Source organism: Acipenser ruthenus, chromosome 1 (assembly GCF_902713425.1).
Source record: "Acipenser ruthenus chromosome 1, fAciRut3.2 maternal haplotype, whole genome shotgun sequence".
In the NCBI taxonomy this organism is placed as follows: Eukaryota; Metazoa; Chordata; class Actinopteri; order Acipenseriformes; family Acipenseridae; genus Acipenser; species Acipenser ruthenus.
The window spans coordinates 63387156-63408887 of NC_081189.1; the positions used below are offsets into that span (position 1 = coordinate 63387156).

Genomic DNA, 21732 nt, shown 5'->3' on the forward strand with positions numbered 1-21732 from the left:
CCTCTGTAATAAACTCCTATCTGCTATATAACCACAAACAGTACTAGCAATGACAGGTGATGTAGTCAGATACTGGGTTTTAATTGGAAGATCCACTCAGCCCCCATCCTATCGTCTTATTAGCTCTAATTGGTACTTGTCTCTTGCAGGCATTTTATTACATTGAGATATAATGACCTACGAATTTGTGCTACTTAACTCGTATTAGGCATACATAGAGTATGGATAAGGGCGAAGGCTGTATACAATTTGATGGTTTTAAATGCTTCTACCTTTAATTTTAGTTTCTAAATACATTATACATACAGTGTTTAAAAATTAAACGAGTTGCCTGAACGGAAAGTAATCACTACTGTGTTAATTTAAATTTCACTTGATCTTGTTTTGTGTTTTGGTGTTTTTATACTGTTTTGATGTCTAAAAAGTACATTTAATTTATAATGCCAAAAGTTCAAATTTAAATCATGCTGACGCATGTGCATATCTCAAAGTAATGCACAATTTGGCACAACAGGGAACTCACAGAAATAATTGCTTGCTATGTTTGCTGCTGACATTGAACACACAGAATTACTTGATTTCATCCATTTCCTTTACTTAGCTAGATCAGGAAATAAATTAATGAAGCTCCTTTTTTTGCATGGGAAATTGATGAAACAACAGGTTTGTAGTTTTGCCTTTTCTGATTTAGAAGTCACCAGTTGTTTTTACATTTAATACATTAAGTCGATACAATGTGCTTGAGTTTTGTCTGCCTTCAAGCTTGCCGGCCTTAACAACTTTGTTTAGAAAATATTTTATGCAAAGTATGTTAGCAGGGTGTGATTTGACCGGGGTGTGTCGCTGACTCTGCTCTTTCTAATTTTCATCCCTGGCACAGAAAATAGATTGTGTACTGACAATGTCTTTCTGCTAGAAAATGTAGTTTGTACAGATGATATTCAAACATTTTGCATATAGTATGTCAATTCTGTGTACATTTTGTTTGGCAAATTCTGTTTTTAGCATTAAGCGTACGTTATTTTGCCTTTAAGTAATAATAATAATAATAATAATAATAATAATAATAATAATAATAATAATAATAATAATAACAAGTTAAACGACAATAACATTTGCATGGTGGTAGATGTTAGCATATTAGTGATGTATCAATGTGATGTATCTTTACTGTAGGCATTCCTACTGTTTTGTAGTTTGTGTATGTACAGTGCATTTTTAAATATGCACTGGCAGTGTGTTAACAGTTAAGTTTATTAGAATAAGCTATGATAGGCTACTGTATTATTTTCTCTGCTTGCTAGTGGAGAAATGTGTTTCACAGCCAAATTGGGGTAAAACGTTAAGAAGATATGAAAAGTGTTGTCAGTCAGAATACAATAATACGATTCTACTGCTGCTGAGAGCTTAATGGGACGCTCAAGCACTCTGCCTTTTTATCGCCTCCCAATTTTGTTTTGGCCACCAGCCGCCACTGGTTAGTTGATACCTGTGTCAGTGCTACTTAACAAAGTGTCTTTTGAAATACAGTACACAGAATAGAAGTTTAAAAGAAAATAGAATATATTGTAAAAATAACAAATGACAGGAAGTGTTTAATGCTGTAATTCCATCACAGGGATATGACGACTGTTCATAATAAAACTCAATTTTCTATCTTTTTTATGTATTTTTTTTTATTGTTATAATTTAAATAATGTATAATAACTATGTCTTAAACTAAACAATTGGGCCCACTCCGTGGCCCAATGGAAAGTATTAGTTAGCCATGATTATCTGATTTAAGGAGTGATGTAACAAAGGTACTGGATTAACAAGAAAAGATCCAGTTGGGCTATGGGCTTCATCACCCATAGTGCACTGGAAAAATATGAGGATCTTGGAACTGAACTTGGCAAGCTGTAGTGTGTGGGTCATTCTATAATGGCGAGACAGAGAGGTCATAAAAAAAGACTAAGGGGTAGATGTACTACGATGGACCAGTCGCAGCGCAAATATACTGGAATTTGCATTTTTGTTTCAACAATTCGCAGAGTATACATTTTGTCGCATGTACTAAGAGAAAATATGTTAATTCAAAGAGCCGCAATATACTAATTTAAATATTTGTTGCGTCTCTAGCATACATTGCGGTTGTTGCGCGACATTGTTCAAATAAATAGCGGGAGTTGAGTTGTGGTTTGCTGCAGCAAAAGGTACCCAAAGGATAATGTCTATACATGCAAGGGTGCAAGAATCAAAATAAAATTGTTTTTGTTAAATGTAAACGTCATCTGTACAATGCATTCTGTTCCATATTCATTTGACCTATTTTAATACTGTTATTTAAAAATGAAAGGCAGTTTAATCCCATCAGATTCTATAGTGGGGCACCCACCTTCACCCATAAAAAGCTTTTCATAATCATACAGTAGCCCCTCGATAAACCGGACATGTTTGTCCGACATAAGGAGGTGTCGGGTTTAAAAACAATACAATAACATCGCACACACATACATTTACAGTTCTCTGTATTTTAAATATAAACCATTGCACTGAAATAACACTAATTTGTTTTGTTTAGGCTACACATTACATATAATGTAAAAATAAAAATATAAATCTGTACAGTAGGCCTATACAGTAATAAAATCAAATGAATACCTAGCGCACTTTCTTTTTACTTTAGCCTACTGGTAACACAAAATAAATCATGCTGCTGCATTGTACACATTGGTGTACAATGCGAATAAAAGATTATTTTAAATTGAAACTAAATGATTTTAGTATTGGAATTCCTGTAAGTTAAAGATGTATTTTTGTACTGTATATGTGAAACACTGAGCGCTACTTTGCTATTAGATAAATGCCTGCCTAGTCTGCTTTTCTTTCTTTCTTTCTTTTTTTTTTTACAAGTTTGGATTCAAAAACTGTCTGCTTAATACAACCGTGATACAGATTATGTCATGCTATCACACACTCATGTGGAGATCGTTTACATTGAACAAGCTTTAAAAGGCACACTTTGAGACAGTTGTTGAAAACACAGTGATATGCACAGGTACAATACATTTTTTATTTTGTGTATGTGTGCGTTGACACTTGCATTTGTGCTGTACTCAGCAAAAGCACTGCATACAAAAACAAACAAAACCTTTGCCTTGTGCTGCATAAAAGTCTTAATGAATTTCTCCTGATGATGTTAACTTCCGTCTGCATGTGCCTCATTTTAATCAGGGTGTCCTCGGCTCACCACGCACCAGCAACCCCTGTAGACTGGCTGGGCGCCTGCAGGCTTGCCTGTAAGCTGCCCAGAGCTGCATTGTCCTCCGACACTGTAGCTTTGAGGTGGCTGCGTGGCAGACCTGCAGAGTGAAAAGAAGCGGTCGGCTGACAGCACATGCTTCGGTTGACAGCGTGTGTTCGTCTTCGCCACTCCAGAGTCAGCGGTGAGCTGAGCCTAAAATACAATTGGATATTTCAAATTAGGAGAAAAACAGGGTAAAATCAATTGGCGACTATTAATTAAAAAAAAACAAAAAAAACATAGTTTTGCTTGGTACCAATATTGCCAGTTTATTGCAGATATGTGTTGCTTGAGATTCAAATGATTAGTTGAAATGTTAGCTTACATGCTGTTTGAAAGGGTGAAGTAGAAATGGCATGACGGTGGGAAAATGAGCCAAAAGATGTTGGGGATAGGGGAAATCTTAAGGGAAAAATACAGTTCATAAAAGTGTGCATTGAAGAATCAGGCTAAGATGGAACAGAGGTCTAGGTCACACCATTGGCAGTCTTTTGGTGTAAATGAATATGGTCAGTTCAGTGTTATCTAAGTGAATATATATTCTGGGCATAAAGTGTGCAATTTAAGTCTTATAAAAGAGGTTCAATTGTACATACAAATATTTCAATTAGTTAATCTCTTTTTTTAATTAAAAAAAATGGTGGCCAGTGGTGTTATCACCTGGAACCTATTCAATGTTTGTGACGTCAATTACAGTAATATTAGATGTACTGTGAATCTACAGTTTTGATTGGCTGAGAGAGTTTTTTTTTTAATGTAGCACAAATTATATGATATGAGTGAAATATCTAGGCTAATGGTGCTTTTTAAGATAATATTAATTGACGGCACAGCTTGTGATGAAACAAATTCTACTCATTGCAGTACTTATGATCCACATACATTTTTTAACCTAATGCTTTGTGTATACCAGGACGGTTCCCTTTATACAGTCTTCTCATGCTATGTAAATAATGTGTGATCAAAACATGTTGTACCCATGGGATTGTGATTCACTTCATTCACAATCATGTTTTCAATATGTACGTTATTTTGAAAGTGTGAATAGGGTATTAGTCATGTCAATGTAATTATACCTGCTACATTGGTACGCATGTGCAACGCATTAAGGGAAGCATCCTTTCATCAATAAATGCATTTAAAGTACACCATTATAATAATAGTTTTAAGTGCTTTTCTTAATTTCTAGAATGCCTATGTTCACTTTTAGCAGACTTTGTTTGCTTTCTTCTAAAAAGTGGACACTGGATAACACAAAATCTAATTGAATCTGCGTTAGAATGGGACTACTTGTAGATTTCTAAAAAAAACCCGCAGCACCATGTATCATGTTGCATATTACAGTGTTAACATTATTAAGGCTCCTTTGTACTGATCTGTGTAAACATGTCTAGACCTGTTTATATAGATCAGTGTGACTTGGTGGAAGTGCCTCGAGGTGAAGAACAATGTATTTTTGTTAATTGAGGGTGGTGCTGATGCTGTGTACATTATAGAACAGGAACATATAAGAAATAGTAATAGCAATGATAGGGATTTAGACACGTTATATACTGTATATTGTAGCATACACTTTAAATTTACAGGGAATATTTGTGGTAAGAATTATTAATTGAAAATTTCACAAAACATGAAGTTCTGTATAGGCAATATTTGACCGTTGTGTAATGTCCAGTTATAGAATATATTGTAGATTTTAGATGGAACCAGTAGGAGCCCAAGTTTAATATTGGAATGTGATGAGATGTACAGTCTTTACAGCTGCAGAAATATGGCTTTACTTCTTGTTTGCTGTTCTAAAAAGTTTTTCATATTAAAAATAGGTAAGCATTCTCCATGGCCTCATGCTGTAGTTAATCCTTTGATAACTTTGGTCTAACCTATTCCAAATGCTGTCACATTATAAGTGACTTTCTTTGTTTTCTTGTAAATATGTGCAGTGTAGGGTTGGAACAATAATCGATTATCGTGATATTATCGAGAATGTTTTTGCATCGATAATTGTATTGCGTTGATAAATAATTATCGATAATCATTTTATCGTCCGTTATCCACTATGATATGCTTGTGTGTAACAGTAACTCTGCATTGAAGCATTAAGACAGGACTTAACTGTCTGCGTGAGACGCAACACATGATCTGTGCACGCTGCGTAGTGGGAAGTTGTAACATTTAACGTAAGATTCACCAAGTAAAGGCAAACGTTTGAGCTAATGGCGATGGCAACTGCAGAAACTACCAAACCTTCCGAAAAGATTTAAAAAAAAAAAGAAACAGCATCAGTCCAGTGTGGCAGTTTTTTTGGAGTGACAGAAAGTGATCCGCAAGGTAATAAGCCCGTCTGTAGGCAGTGTGGAAAAGCTGATATTTTTTAATCGCAATTTATAATTATTATTATTATTTTTAAAACACTTTTTTTAATAAGTAGCCTATATTTCAAAAGTTGAAAAGCTACCAAACAAACATTTGGTTATATTATTTGTGCTTTTTTGTAACCAACCATTGTTTCATAACTTTTATTAAAGATGCTGGTCTTTTTGAAAATTGTCTAGTTTTATTTCTTCTAAACTCGTAGAGGCAGTTGTCATATTGCTCAAGTATATATAGCTTTAAATTTGATAAATTCCAAGACATTTTACATATATTATTTTTTCAGCCGATAATCATGATTATCGTGATAATTTACAGCCGATTAATTGATAACTGAAAATGTCATTATTGTCCAACCCTAGTGCAGTGCAATAATTATTTATGCCGTTACATGGTGCGAACGCAGTTCCGTTTTCTTATCTCTTTAATCCTGGAATTCCAGGAAACTGAAGCAACATTAGAACCCCCCCCCCAAAAAAATAAATAAATAAATAAATAAAATATGTCAGTGAAAGATGGTTTACTCCTGCTTGTTCAACTGAATCAACTCATTCCTGTCTTGAGTTAAACTAACCCTAATTCAATTTGTGACAGAATGAATTTCCATCTACAGTGTGCAAGCGATACTAAAGCCTGTGCCATAAGGGTGCTCCGATATTAATCTTGTGCCTCTATTGTGCCACAGTAGCCTAATTGTAATGTAATCTTTGGCTACCATACCATCAAGAAACACATTACTGTATTTGCTGTTTATATTACAAATGCTTTTTTTTTTTTTTTTTTTAACATATTCCCAATAGTTTTTATATTTTTATTTACATATCATAGGTAAAAAAAAACAAGGGAATTACTTTTGTTCACCTTTTACACAGTCACATCCCAGTGTATCCAGTTCATACTCCCTCCTGCAACAACTCTGAAGCTCTGAGTGAAATAAGTGGGGTATTGCGGGAACAGAAAACCAGCACTGTTGCAGGAAGGAGCGTGATCTGGATAGACTGCGATCCTTAAAAGACATTTTATTTTTTCTTCTGGTGATCGCTCCCAGGTAAATGTTGAGAAATGAATTGTCCAGTTGATTTAGACCAGGGGTGTCAAACTCAGTTCCTGGAGGGCCGCAGTGTCTTCTGGCTTTCATTCCACCCGAGCTCTCAATTACTTAATTGATCTAATTATTTGATTAACTGGACACATTTAACACTTCTGTTCAGGCCTCAAAATGTTTCACAGATAGAGTACGTTGAATCAAGTGCATTTTTAAAACCATCAACTGTGAAAGACCTTGAAAAATATTAAATTATTATTATTACTTATTTCTTAGCAGACACCCTTATCCAGGGTGACTTACAATTGTTACAAGATATCACATTATACATTATTTCACATTATACAGATATCACATTATTTTACATACAATTACCCATTTACACAGTTGGGTTTTTACTGGAGCAATCTAGGTAAAGTACCTTGCTCAAGGGTACAACAGCAGTGTCCCTCACTGGGGATTGAACCCACAACCCTCCGGTCAAGAGTCCAGAGCCCTAACCACTACTCCACACTGCTGCCCACTGCTAAATATGTCAAATTGAACAAATAATTAAGTTGGAATGAAAACCAGAAGAGCCTGCGGCCCTCGAGGACTCGAGTTTGATACCCCTGATTTAGACCCATGATGTGTGATTAAAAATGTACAAAGAGTCGGCAACATGTTTAAAAATATAACTCTGCCATATGGACAAAACAGGACACAGCAAAGGAAATGTAATATGCTTTGTAAACTTGTGTAACACTTTTAAGTGGCTTCAGTTCAGGGTCATTCTGATTGGCTAGCATGGATTCCAGCAAACATGAACATTGTAGTTTGGATGCATAAGTAGCAACCAGTCTCATGATTAGTGTGAATATGAATGGCCTAGACACAAATACATATTTTAATATTAATAGATAATTGACTTAAATGAAATACAGTAGGCCAGAGTACCCTCTTTTCAATTTTTTGTAGGAGAAATAAGAGAATTCAAAAGGTAAATATTATCTGACCCAAGGTCTTAATAAATAATTTATAAGGGAGATCCTCCTTAATGAAATAATAATTTGTTGATTCTCTAAAGCAATTTGCTTGAAACTTTAGCAAGGCAATGTGACTTTCAGCATAATACTTCTGCAGAAAAGCATTGCATAGTTATTTTCTGTAGTAGGCATTAGGCCAATTATACGGAGCCCGGGAAAGACAGTGGGTGGAAAAAAATATGTATCTCGTGCACGCGATTTAATTATCTCTTTATTTATGCCATTATAATTTTCCCCCACGGTCTTTCCTGGGTTCCGTACAATTATCAATTCATGTACATAGTTTTACTTTTCAGTTTTTACAACAACAATGTCACTTGCAGTATTTTTTTTTCTTTAAAAGTTTATTTTTCATTATATGTAATCAATAGTAGGTTATAGGAAATGTTATTCCAGACTTTCCTTTCTTATTGCAGAATCCATTCACACAACATTTCCACATTTTTATGGCAGACATTGAAAAAGGCATCAGAAAGAAACTGCTTGGTGTAAGTTATTTATTTTACTACATACTGTATTGGATTTTATTTAAATAGTTTTACTATTGATATTATATGGTTTCTTCAAGTTTTGTGATTGGATAATGTGTGCTTCACTAACCGTGCCCTTATAAAAGGAAATATCAAAAACATGTTTTTTGTCAATAACTATTGGAAAAAATTGTGTAGCAAACTTGGCAGTGACAGCTCTACCACAGAAAAACAACTTTATGATTAATATTTGTGGGATTTGTTAAGAAATGTTGAAACAAGGTTTTCAAAATAGCGTTTTACTGGAAAGCCTCATCAGGGATTTCTTGGGCAAAAGTAGGAAGATAAAATCATTGCTGCTGGCCTTCTGCTAGGGAAATCTCTTGCAACTAATATATTGCTCATCCAGCTCCACAATATGGCTTTTTGAAATTTGTGGTGAAATAGCCCTCTAACTGTGTGGGTGTCTGCTGAGAAATGAGAGAGACACAGAGTTTGATGTTGAAACGCAGCACAGGAGTCCAGGTTTTATTGTACAAACACAGGCAGTTGCAGTGGTTGGTGGCCACCACTAGGGTACTATTAAAACATCAAAAGCCAAAACAAAACACAGTTTAAAAACAGCTAAGAAATAAAAAAAGCTCGAACTGTGCGCTACTCCCGCTACACAGGGAGGTCCCACAACGTCTTCCTAACATAAACTAAATAAACTGTGGTGTGATTAAAATCCCCTAAATTACTCCCTACATAAACGTGGCAGTTTTCCTGCTATACACACAGGTATAATTTAAAAACAAAGAACCCTGGTGTACACACAGTCGTTCTTGGTCTTAAAGATCCTGGTTAACACACACAGTGGTCCTCAGCTTTGGTTCACTCACCCTGGTTCAAACACACAGTCATAAGCCTTTCCATTGGTAACAAACACATAACAAATGGAGTACAGCCCCTTTTTGAAGGCCGGTGACCAGAACTAATTGATGTCCAATTATTCAATTGACACCTGGCCACCTGCTACACATTCAGTTTCAATTAGATAGGGACAAAAGTCTAACCACCCAGCCCTGCCATATCTAGCACACACTTTGCTTTACAAAATTAACCCTTTTTATTTAAAAAACAATCAAAACTATATTTTCTTTACAAACCCCACCAAATATACATTATTTACAGGGGTAGGTCTCAGCCCTGCCAGAGTCCCATAAAAGTTACCGAATTGGTTTGAAAAGAGAACACAAATCATCAATTGTAGTCTGGTTAAATCTTAATGGTTTTACAGTCAGCACTCAGATATATGTTAGCCAGATACACGTCAATCTTGTTTTACCGTCAGCAAAAAGGTTGAGATTCTGGGATCAATAAGCTACTAACAACCAAACGAGCAAGATGGGCCGAATGGCCTCCTCTCATTTGTAAACTTTCTTATATTCTTATTTTCTAACTACCTGGTCATTGGTATGGTCATCCTTTCTATTGTCAGTGAATGACAGATAAACAAACTAACAAATATTTGAATTATCAAATATTGAAATAAGGAGTATCTGCAGGTAAGAATAATAATTTAGGTTCTGTGTTAGCATTGATTTTTCTTCTTGCAGAACAAATATATATATATATATATATATATATATATATATATATATATATATATATATATACAGTTGTAGTCAAAAGTTTACATACCCCAATGGACATTTATAATTTCTAGACATTTTTCGAAAACAAAGAATTTTAGGAAAAATCTTCTGTAGCAAAAGTTTTGTTTTTGTGGATGAGGAAAAAAGTTACAAGAAATAGATGTCTACAATTATTTATTTCAGCAATTTTTTTTTTTTGCAAAACTCCATAAAATTCTAATTCAAAAGTATTCATACCCTTTGATGCTATGATAGTATACCTACAAGGTGCTAGAAATTTATATATGACAGTGCAGAACATAATTCTAGAAAAGTCTAGAAATCGATTGTAGGTCAACATTCTTAGAGTATAAAAGTGTTAGCCATAGGTCAGTAATTGCATGGTGAAGGTCTCAATGGTCGCAGGCCAAGGAACAAGTCACTCTTAGGAAAACGTCACAAGGACAATCGCTTAAAGTTTGCAAAACGGCATTTGAATGATGGATATGAGTTCTGGTCAAAGGTTTTGTGGAGTGATGAAACATAAATCGAGCTATGTGGTCACGCTGACAGTCGTTACGTTTGGAGAAAGTCTGATGAGGCATACAAAGAAAAGAATACCATACCTACTGTCAAGCATGGAGGTGGTAATATCCCTCTATGGGGCTGTTTTTCCTCTATGGCATAGGACATTTAGTTCCAGTACATGATCAAATGGATTCAATAGCGTACCAAAAGATATTGGCCAATCATCTGAAACCCTCCACTACAAATCTTGGTTTAAAGCACAACTGGATGTTCCAACACAACAACGATCCAAAGCACACATCAAAATCTACTTCAGAATGGTTAAAGAATAAAATCAAGGTTCTGGAATGGCCGTCAAAGTCCCGATCTAAATCCGATTGAGAATCTCAGGTATGTGTTGAAGAAGTCTGTATGATGGTGAAACTGAACAACTGTACTTCAAAAAGTTGCTACTGCTTTCTGAAGCCTGGTTCTACCACTGTACGTATGATGGTGAAACTGAACAACTGAACTTCAAAAAGTTGCTACTGCTGTGCACAAGAGAAGTCCTCGGAATTTGAATGAACTGGAACAATTTTGGAACAACTTAATTGTAGACATCTATTTCTTGTAACTTGTTTTACTCATTCACAAAAGCAAAACTTTTGCTACAAAAGATTTTTCCTACAATTATTTGTTATTGAGAAATTGCTAGAAATTATACATTTCCATTGGGTTATATAAACTAAGATTATATATATATATATATATATATATATATATATATATATATATATATATATATATATATATATATAAAGGTACAGTAGGATTAGTTACACACCAGCACCACCTTTATGGCAGCCTACACATTCTGAAATACAGATCTACAACAGCCCTGCTACATTTTTTTCCCAGCAGATATTCTTGTTATTGATCATTGGTTATTGTGTGAAATGGAGTACTGTTTTTGTACATGCTTTGCTACCTTTTCCAGAAAAAAAGCTAGCATTTAATTTCCAGCTCTGTCAGAACTTTGGTTGTAATTGCAGACTGTGGTTTGGGGTCAGCAGTTCTTAGTTTGATATTTCTAAATATATATATACTGTATATATATATATATATATATATATATATATATATATATATATATATTTTTTTTTTTTTTAAAGTAAAAAGCAGTTGACTGTTTTTTTCCTTACAGTGAAAAAGGGATATTTAGTCAGATTAACCCATTTAAAATGTTTAAGTATCAAAGTGTTTTTGTTTGTTTGTTAATCTTAAGAAATTGACTTAATACTGTAGTTTGTTTGTCGGTGGCAGTAGTTATGTTATTGAGAGTTTATACTAAACACACCACCTCCATGTTAAATCTTTCTTTAGAACATGTACTTTAAGACTCACCCTCACAATATTCCTGCTTTACATCCCCTTAGTGTGTAAACAGAGGTTCCTCATGAACAGTGGGATAGGAAAGGCATGGACTTGCAATATATTTAATGGCATGCAAATATTTTATTATTTGTTTATTTAGCAGATGCCTTTATCCAAGGCGACTTACAGAGACTAGGGTGTGTGAACTGTGCATCAGCTGCAGAGTCACTTACAATTACGTCTCACCCGAAAGACGGAGCACAAGGAGGTTAAGTGACTTGCTCAGGGTCACACAATGAGTCAGTGGTTGAGGTGGGATTTGAACCAGGGACCTCCTGGTTACAAGCCCTTTTCTTTAACCACTGTATAATACAGTGGTTAAAGAAAAGGGCTTTCATTTTTTGGTGTTTATTTTTTAGGTATTTTCGAGTTTTATGTAGATACCCTGAAATTGATTCTTTTTCGGAGCTTTAACTTTTTACATACTGTATGAGATTACTGTTTTCGGTTAATTTCCTAAATTCTTGAGCGTTTTTTTCTTGGCACAATATGTATAGTACCTTCTCTCTTTTGCTGTTTTCTGGGGTTTTTTTGTGTCTTCGGATTTTTTTTATAAATGTTGCCACAATTTGAAACTGTGTTTTAATTCCCACTAGCTTGTAAATACTCCCTATCTAACTGTAATATAGCTTTTAAACCCCGTGAACAAGATACTATCCTTCATATCTAATTGTAATCTTGTTTTAATGTGCAATCCTCACTGTCTGCGGTCTCCAATAGAATTTGGAGTAGGAATTTGCTGCCACTCAGTAATTGGGGTGGGTTTAAAGTATTCAAAACAAAACAATGCTAGATATAAATCAGGAAGGAGGGACATTGCATAACTAACTGCACTGTGAAAGGGGTGAAGTCAACGTGAAACGAGTAACCATTTCGAGTGTTTTTTCTGGTATTTATTGGATATACACAGTTTACATTTTTTTGTATTGGGGGGGAGTTTTATCAGTGTTTATCAGTTAAAACCAAAAATTTAGAAGCCCTAATAATAACTAATATACCACTGTGCATCATTTTTCTTTACAGTCTGAGTTTACCGATTAAAAAAATAAAATTGTGCTGTAATTGTGCATGCTTTTACAGTACAGTGGTATACCGCAGTCAGTTCTTATATGGGACCAAATCGTTATCTGTCTCAAAATTATAATGGAAATCAGAAGGCATTGGAGAAGTGAGGCTAGCCCTTTAAAAAATCCCAACAAGGTTAGTTAGCGAGTGAGATCGAAATGTGAAAACTGGTTGTACCACAATCATGTGACAAGCCTTGTGCAACCTCTTATTCTTCAGCCAGCTGTCCAACAGCTTCTCAAGAATACTCATGAGGTGTGATTCTATATTCTGCCTTTAGTTCAGCTCTCTTATTAAACAGACTTTCACTTCCTTTTACTGTTGGGGGTTGGTTGCCCATCTAGGATGAGGATTAGTCACTAATCTAAATACCGGAAGTATTCAGCACTAATTAAGTTAATTGAATTAAGACTATAGAACTGTATTTTTTAATAATGTCTGTTTTGGTGGATTTATTTTACAGTTTATTTCATTCACAAAAACAGACTTTAAAAAAAAACATCTTTAAAGGAGTGAATGCTTTGTGAGGCCCATGTAACTTGAAAAATGAATGATGGAATCAACCAAAAATGTAAAGGTTCAAACCAAAACATTCCTGAAATCTCCTCTGAAGATTATTAAATATTTGTCCATGCTTAAATTAATCTTTCAGATAAAAAACACATTCTAACTTTTTTTCTGTGTCAGTTTTGTTTTTTTATGAGCATACTACTATAGTTTTAACAACAATAACTACTGTAAATGATATGTTTATAGTTTGTAGTCCTATACAAATATTTTAGTACAGTTTAGAGCACTGCCTTTTCTCAACCTAACATCATGCATCAATACATAGTGGGTGTTTCTGATTATAGGTATTTGAGTTGATTGACATAAAAATGTGACTAAAACCAAGGTTGGTGTCAATTCCATTTTTTCAATTTCAATTCCTTTTTAAAATCAATTTCCAATTCCAATACCAATGCCAATTGAAATTGAAATTGAAAAAAGGAATTGAACACAACCCTGATAAAAACCTCTTATCTTTTTTTTCTTTTTCTTTTTTTGTCATGTCTGAATTAATGAAACTCAACGATTGTAATGATTGCTTCCTCAATTCTGACTAATTTCATGCTTTTGTGATTTCATTCATCTGCATTGAGAACGTTAAAGGAACTTAAAACATTTTGTGTACAGAATTGATATTGAGTTTCCTGTTTTCTGTTAACTTCTGTAAAATAGCAATTTAGCTGTCAATGACAGACATTACCAGATAATGCTGTTTTGAAGGCAAAGGGTGGTCACACCAAATATTGATTTGATGTAGATTATTCTTCTGTTCACTCACTTTGCATTTTGTTAATTGATAAATATAAACTATTAACATGTCTATTTTTTAAAGCATTCTTACTTTACAGCATTTTTTCACACCTGCCTAAAACTTTTGCACAGTACTGTATATGTATTTTTTATTATAGGCAATAAAGCGTAGCATTTTTTCAAAAGGTACTTCGTAATTTAATAAGAAATGTAATACAGTCAACCATTTTGTTTTTTCATACCATGAGCAATTAAAAAGACAATTTTGATTTGGTCCTCCCTGTTGAAGAAGGTCCAGTTTAGCCTTTGGACGACCTTTGTTGTTCATTTTTGTTCTTATTTTTTCCTCAATTGAAAGCGAGGAAAATGGTGTATGAATTAAACAAATCTATGTTATGGAAAATATTCTTCATATTGTGTAAGGAAATCGAAACTTAAGGGAGTAGCCACTCATGACCCATAACCTGCCTGGCAACAGACACGTCCATATTAAGTCTAATTATGAGTGGTGGAGGCTAGCCGCAAGCTTGCATCGTGTAGCCAATACAAATACAGTAAAGCTTGACAGACAGAGGGTGATACACACAGAATCCCACCCATTTTGTGTTAGCCAATAGCAATACAATAGACCTTGGAAAGCATGGCGTAATATAAGTTACTTTTACAAAATTACATGCAGGCTTAGCCTCTGTAGCCTCTTATGATGAGCCGCCATTGTTCTGTATCTAGATAGTGCACAAAATGACCAACTTATTTTATTTGGAGGGTAATGCTTATAGCAGATAACAAAAGGATAGCTGCACAGGGGTCCCATCCTCAACTAGCAAAATCACTGTTGCCTGGAATTACAGGGTGAGTCAAGCATGCAAGGTGTGAATCCTTTTTGCACCAGTTTCAGATCTTTCCATTGCTTAGGTTCAGTGGATGAAATGCTGTTGGTTTAACAGTGGGAGTACCTGTTGATCAGGTGCGTTCCTGATTGTTAAGTGATCGTTAAGTGGGTTGCAGTAGCGAATGGGGATAAATGGATTTTAAAAAAAAAGACTGCTGCTGAAAGGCTAGAGGCAATATTTAGCAACAATTGGAAGGGCAAAGGCACATTGTCGAAAAGGAATAAAACCACATAAGCATTTTAATGGTAGAAAACTCCCAAGGTCCACTTAGTTGCAAGTAAATGACTGTTCTGAGCTATTCTTTTCCATTTTCATACTGATAAAATGTGCCTTTTCCCTTGCACGTCTTACTGAATAGGTCAGTTCCATGTGTTTTGCTTTTATAATCTGTTTATGAATATAATCGTCAGTAATATTTTTAGAAAAGATTTGTTAAAGTCTGTTTGTTTTTTTTAAACACACCATTACAAACAAAAAAAAAGCACATTAGGTGGGTGATGTAAGTACAGGCACAGTGCAAAGCAGATGGAAAATTCAGGCAATTATTCTGAAGAGCAATGCAAATGACTCAACACACACAAATAATGATCCACAATTATGATAATGAGGGTCTCAATGAGCGCATCGGCCTGTTTAGCGGCCGCACTTGCAGAGTTAGGAGTACAGAGAGCAGTAGTTGCCGTATGAGATTTGTGGAGCACGAAAATACAAAGCAAAAAAAAAAATTCTGAGAAGGAGCTAGCTTATGGCTGAGGTCACAGCATTGAATGGAGTTGTTTGGAAAAGCCTCAGCAAATATCGGTTATGCATGTATCCTAAGGAAATTATATGTACTGGCCTGCCCTTTTCAGAATGACATCCAGCATGACATTCCAATTGTGGTCCGAAAGGAAAGTAGTGCAGTGAGCACAGCACTTTCACATGTGCAGGGATAGCAGTCCCTAGATTGATGCTGGGTTCTAGCTCATCCCTTCTTCATCTTGCTCTTCTCCAAACGTATTCCTGCCTCTCCTCAACAAGAGCCAAGTGTCACCGCATCAGGAAGTGTACCACAGGAGCTACCCTGAAGCCAATAGCTCTCTGTAGGTGTGTGCTTTTATACAACTTGCTTCTACAATGGTTTGCACCTTGTAAGAAGAGGTGAACAGTTTTTGGAGGGTCAGCAATTGCCTAAGTGCAAAATCCTTACATCACATTATAATGTTTGCACCCGCTTATTATCTAGATCCTGCCCAATTCCATGCTCTTTTCTTCATTTGAATGCATTTCAATATAATTTTAATGGATTAATGATGGCAAAGTGCAAATTTGATAGCGGGTGCAGAACGCCTGGTGAACACCATTTTTTTACGGCTGCTAAACACGATTTACGGCAGCATTATGGGGGTTTTGCACCCGCAAATCACTTTGCGTGTATGCTTACATCACCCCCTGGATGTGATCTTGAATACAAATATTTACAGCTCAAGCACAGCACTGATAGCAGTGGACACTGAGGGGCTGTGCATGTGCAAAGCAGCAACATACTGGACAGTTTGGGCAGCAGTGGGGGTCAGAAGGCTGCTCATCTTCTTGAAACAGTTAAATATAGGAAGGCTTGATCATCATATTATTCTAATTTAATTGAAACAAATAAAAATAATCCTAGATTTCTTTTTGTTACACTAAATAACTTAATTAATCCTTCCCCTAATAGTCCTACCCTTGACATTGGCTCCTCTCACAGCTGCAGTGACTTCTTACATTTCTTTAAAAATAAAATACTAGACATCAGAAATGATATTCCACAGACACCGTCTGTTAAGGAGGACTCCAGCACAATTTTACCAACTACACCTATTAAGGCTACTATGTTTTTTTGTTTTTTTTACCTTGCAGGAACTGACAGAGCTAGTTCAACATATAAGAGCTACTACATGCTCTCTTGATCATATTCCTACAAAACTATTAAAAGATGTTCTTGGTGCTATTAATACCCACATTTTAAAAATTATAAATGGTTCACCTCCGGTAGAGTTCCCTCAGTATTTAAGGTAGCTGTGGTAAACCCTATGCTTAAGAAACACAATTTGGGCCCTAAAGTCCTTAGTAACTATAGGCCAATCTCCAACCTACCATTCTCAGATAAGGTTCTAGAGAGAGTTGTTGCAATTTCTAACTCTTAATGATATATTCGAGAAGTTTCAGTCTGGTTTTCGTGCTGCACATAGCACCGAGACGGCCCTTGTCAGAGTTGTGAATGATCTGTTGATAAGCTCTAACTCTGGCTTTCCATCAGTTTTAATTCTTCTAGATCTAACTGCTGCCTTTGATACTGTAGACCATTACATCCTACTGAATCGTCTTGAAAGCACAGTAGGATTGTCTGACTTTGTCCTATCCTGGTTCAAATCTTATCTTTCTGATAGGTTTCAGTTCTTCGCTATTGGGGAGGCAAAATCGGCATTATCGGAAGTTGTCTGTGGTGTTCCACAGGTCTCCATTCTAGGTCCCTTGTGATTTTCATTATGTATGCTATCGTTAGGTGACATTATCCGCAGAGACGGAGTGAACTTCCATTGCTATGCTGATGATACCCAGCTATATTTGTCCCTAAAGCCAGGACTTTATTTTGCCTTGGTGTTATTAGATACTTGCCTTACATCAAGCATCGGATGTCACAGAATTTTTGTAATGTTGAATTCAGATAAAACAGAGGTTGTGCTAGTGGGCTCACAGAACTAACTAAAAGGAAATGTGGGATTACATGAGCTCAACCCTTGCAGTCTCTCATCAAAACTTAAATTAGAAATTAAGAGTTTGGGGGTCACCTTAGATCCTGTTCTCTCATTTGGGAAGTCACTAAAGTATCTTTTTTTGAGAAATATAGCCAAACTTAGACCAATTATTTCTGTTTCTGATGCCGAGAGACTAATGCATGCCTTTGTTTCATCTAGAATTGATTATTGTAATGCACTTTTTTCTGATTTCCCAAAATGTGTGGTATCCCTCCTGCAGCTTGTTCAGAATACCGTCGCTAGAATTCTGACTAAAACCAGAAAAAGTGAACATATTACCCCTGTTTTGGCCTCTTTACACTGGCTTCCTGTGCAGTATAGAATTGATTTTAAGATTGTGCTGTTAACTTACAAGGCCCTGAATGGATTAGCACCTAGTTATTCCATGGGAGGAAGGGCTTCCATGGGAGGAAGGGCTTTTTCTTGTAGAGCTCCTAAATTATGAAAGGCTCTGCCTTCGTTTGTCAGGGAAGCTGGGACTGTTACAGTTTTCAAGTCAAGAGTGAAAACGCACTTTTATAAAATGGCTTTCTTATCTTAGTGGGTTTTAATGTAACTTTAAAATTGCTGCTTTTGTATTATTATGTGTACAGTTATTTAAATGGTCTGATTGTGGCAGTTGTATGTGTGACATGCTATACAAATAAATGTATTGTGCTATGTACTGTACAGTGCTTTGTGATACTTTTGTATGAAAAGTGCTATATGAATGCAATAAATAAATAAATAAATAAATAAATAAATAATGAGTCCATGGTCACATTCAGAGACTGCTAACAAAGCTAGCAGTAGGTGCTAATTCTGATGGGGGTTTTTTCTGTGAATTGAGATATTGTTATAATTTGGAACTGGGAGCTCAGTCTTGGCCTTTGACAATACATGGAGATGACTACTTTTGGTGACTGTATACTGATCCAGGTACTTACAGGTAATTATTGAGAATCCACAAAGTTACTGTTTCCAGAATATACAGTAAGGAGACAGTTTCTTCACACTCAGTTTGAGTGACACAGTGTCTCTTCTTGGTTTTAGGTCACCATGCCAGTCGAAAGAATGCGTATGCGACCATGGCTGGAAGAACAAATCAATGCAAGTAAAATACCAGGGCTTAAGTGGGTAAATAGGGTGAGTATACAGGCTGAGCTACTAATTTACATTCAAGTGATCGCCAAAGAGTCATTGTACTGAGTACTATGGAGTCACCCCACAATAACAGAAGATTGGGATTAGACTTTCCCTGGAGATCCTAGGCACAATTTAAGTATTCAGCCACTGAAGGGAGAAACCACAGTTACAACATAATTGTGGTACTGTATCATATTTAAACAGTCCCAGTACAATTAAAGGGGGGGGGGGGGGGGGGTGGCTTGATCTATAATATTCACATCTTTGTTCACCCGCCCCAAAATAGTTGTACATCTGTCCAGAATGAGTTTGAAAATGTTACATCTCTGCAGCCCTGTTTAGGTTAAACTCCATATTTAAAGGTTGTAGCACAGTCAGCTGATTGCTGGAGAATGTAAGTGAAACACATTTTGAGGCAATGTCCCTTTCTCATGTCTCAAGTGTTTATTGATCCCCAGTGGAATTTTTTAAATTGTATTAATGTATGAACCTGCAAAGGTTATTTCACTAAAATCGTATCATTTGCAAATTCCTCAAAGCATTTAAACTAATCTGATATTCAATATTGGGTGCAGACCTAGAGTATTTAAATTACATTAAAGGATATAGAAACAGTTTGAACTTTGCTGTATTCATAATGCAGGATGCAATCTTTTATTCAAAGCCTTTTCCCAATCTGTGATACTGAAAATATTTAAAAGGATATTATCAAAACAGTGACCCTGCAAATCAAACTTGTAAGACGCAGCAGACTGTTCTACTGCATGCAGTCTCTGCAACTTAAATCCTTGATTATTGGTCAGTCATTCCCTGCTACATTTTAAGCAGACAGAAAGGGTATAACAGTGAAGGCATGTATCTGTATCCCTAGTTTTTAGTTCAGCTAAACTGCAGACACAAGCCTGTCCATATATTGATCCTGGGGGAATCTAGAACCTCTTCTCTGAAAAATCCAGTGTCAAGTTCTGCTGCCTGTTTTGCTTCAATAAGGTTGGCAGATTGCTTGGCAGGGAATACAGCTTCACAATTACTTAATGAGACAGATATCTAATACACTTGGTGAGCTGCCAGTAAGTGTAACAGTCCCTGTGCTTTTCTTACAGGAGAAAAAGATTTTCCAGATTCCCTGGATGCATGCAGCTCGACATGGTTGGGATGTGGAAAAAGATGCTCCTTTATTTAGAAACTGGGCAATCCATACAGGTATTGAAACACACACACACACACACACACACACACACACACTCTCACACATATAAAGACTGTATATGTGTGTGTGTGTATGTGTTGGGGGTCAAGATACTGTTTTTTTAAGTTTTTATCAAAAACTACTGTACCAGAAACAGGAAATGTAAAAAGGATGCAATGTATTATTGAAAGAGCACTGGATAAAAGCCAGACAACATACCCCAGCTCAGTACAATGTGATTACACAATAAGAAATGATATTGATGCGTAGGTGCAATGTTACAAAAGGATATGTTGCAACACATCTCAAATGGATTACCAGTAACAAACATTTTCAATGACTCACTGCTGGTATAATAAAGCAATGTACTTTCTTCATTTTTGTAGCACCGCCTCTCAGGAATGGATCGAAATGTGCTACTAGTGAGTTAAAAGACAAAAATAGAGTTGACAAAGTTGATTCCTTTAAAACTCTTTTATTGATCAAAAAAACTATAAAAAGAAATACAAAGAAAACACAAAATAGTTATGAATGAAAGGGTATCCAAAGGAGGCTGTGTGGTCCAGTGGTTAAAGAAAAGGGCTTGTAACCAAGAGGTCCCTGGTTCAAATCCCACCTCAGCCACTGATTCATTGTGTGACCCTGAGCAAGTCACTTAACCTCCTTGTGCTCCGTCTTTTGGGTGAGACGTAATTGTAAATGCAGCTGATGCATAGTTCACACACCCTAGTCTCTGTAAGTCGCCTTGGATAAAGGCATCTGCTAAATAAACAAATAATAATAATACTCTAGACATACAGACTTAAGCATTATATTAAACACTGTATAAGAAATGCAAAACCAAAATGTACATTTTACAAAACACCATAAAGGTCCCCAGTAAGTAAATTAAAATGTATTACAATGATTAATCATATCCAATCGTACATACTAAAATATCGTGCAAAGTGCAAGTTTTTATAATATCCAAAAGGGCGGCACAGATTCAAAGAATTATATTGCCGACTCAAACAATTAACCTTTAAACAGTGGGCTGATACCATTAACCAAATGAAAATAAAAACTAACTAATTTAATATACTAAAGGGGTACAGTGTTTAATACAGAAGTACCCGTGGCTTCTCAGACATTTACCCAAACAGCAGCTGTCCAGAACACTTCATTGTCTCCAGCACAAACACACACACTGTCCCCCATTAGTCTAATACAGGTAGTAGACGGAAAAGGGGCATGTCTGAGAAAGGTTAAGATGTTCAAACTAGGTATATTTACCAAATGTTTTGTTCCAAATAGATCCATTCCTTACATTTAGGGGGATTGTATATTCCACACTTTTCCAAAATATGAGTAATGATTATCACCTGCAGTCAATAAACTCCCAACACACAGAAAAGCAGGTCTTGAGTTGGGGACATCCAAGTATCACAATTAAATACACACACACTACAGTGGCCATAATCATTCTCTTTGTTTTTTATTTATTGTTTGAATTTCTTAAACACTTTTTAACATTGTTCTTTACTGGGTCAGACGATAGTGTTTTGACCAGTCATTTTTTAGGCAAAAATGGCCCATTTTTAATGTGCCTCTTCCAATCTGGTCCCCTTTTTACATTGCATCCTGCCATTCTT

At 35.7% G+C, this 21732-nt stretch overlaps 1 protein-coding gene across 6 annotated transcripts in view; it reads left to right on the forward strand.

The window, feature by feature from the left end:
* The window catches only part of LOC117421245 (interferon regulatory factor 2-like), a 45924-nt gene that overhangs the window by 5771 nt on the left and 18421 nt on the right, over positions 1 to 21732 (forward strand). For 4 of the 6 annotated variants that reach the window (XM_034035387.3, XM_034035389.3, XM_034035384.3 and 1 more), the window contains exons 2-4: positions 8143 to 8214; positions 18820 to 18912; positions 20016 to 20115. In XM_034035387.3, the coding sequence (XP_033891278.1) occupies positions 8173 to 8214; positions 18820 to 18912; positions 20016 to 20115 (235 nt within the window). In that variant the 5' untranslated portion in view covers positions 8143 to 8172. The remainder of the gene's footprint in view (positions 1 to 8142; positions 8215 to 18819; positions 18913 to 20015; positions 20116 to 21732) is intronic. The other 2 variants (XM_034035388.3, XM_034035385.3) reach the window with 1 other exon arrangement.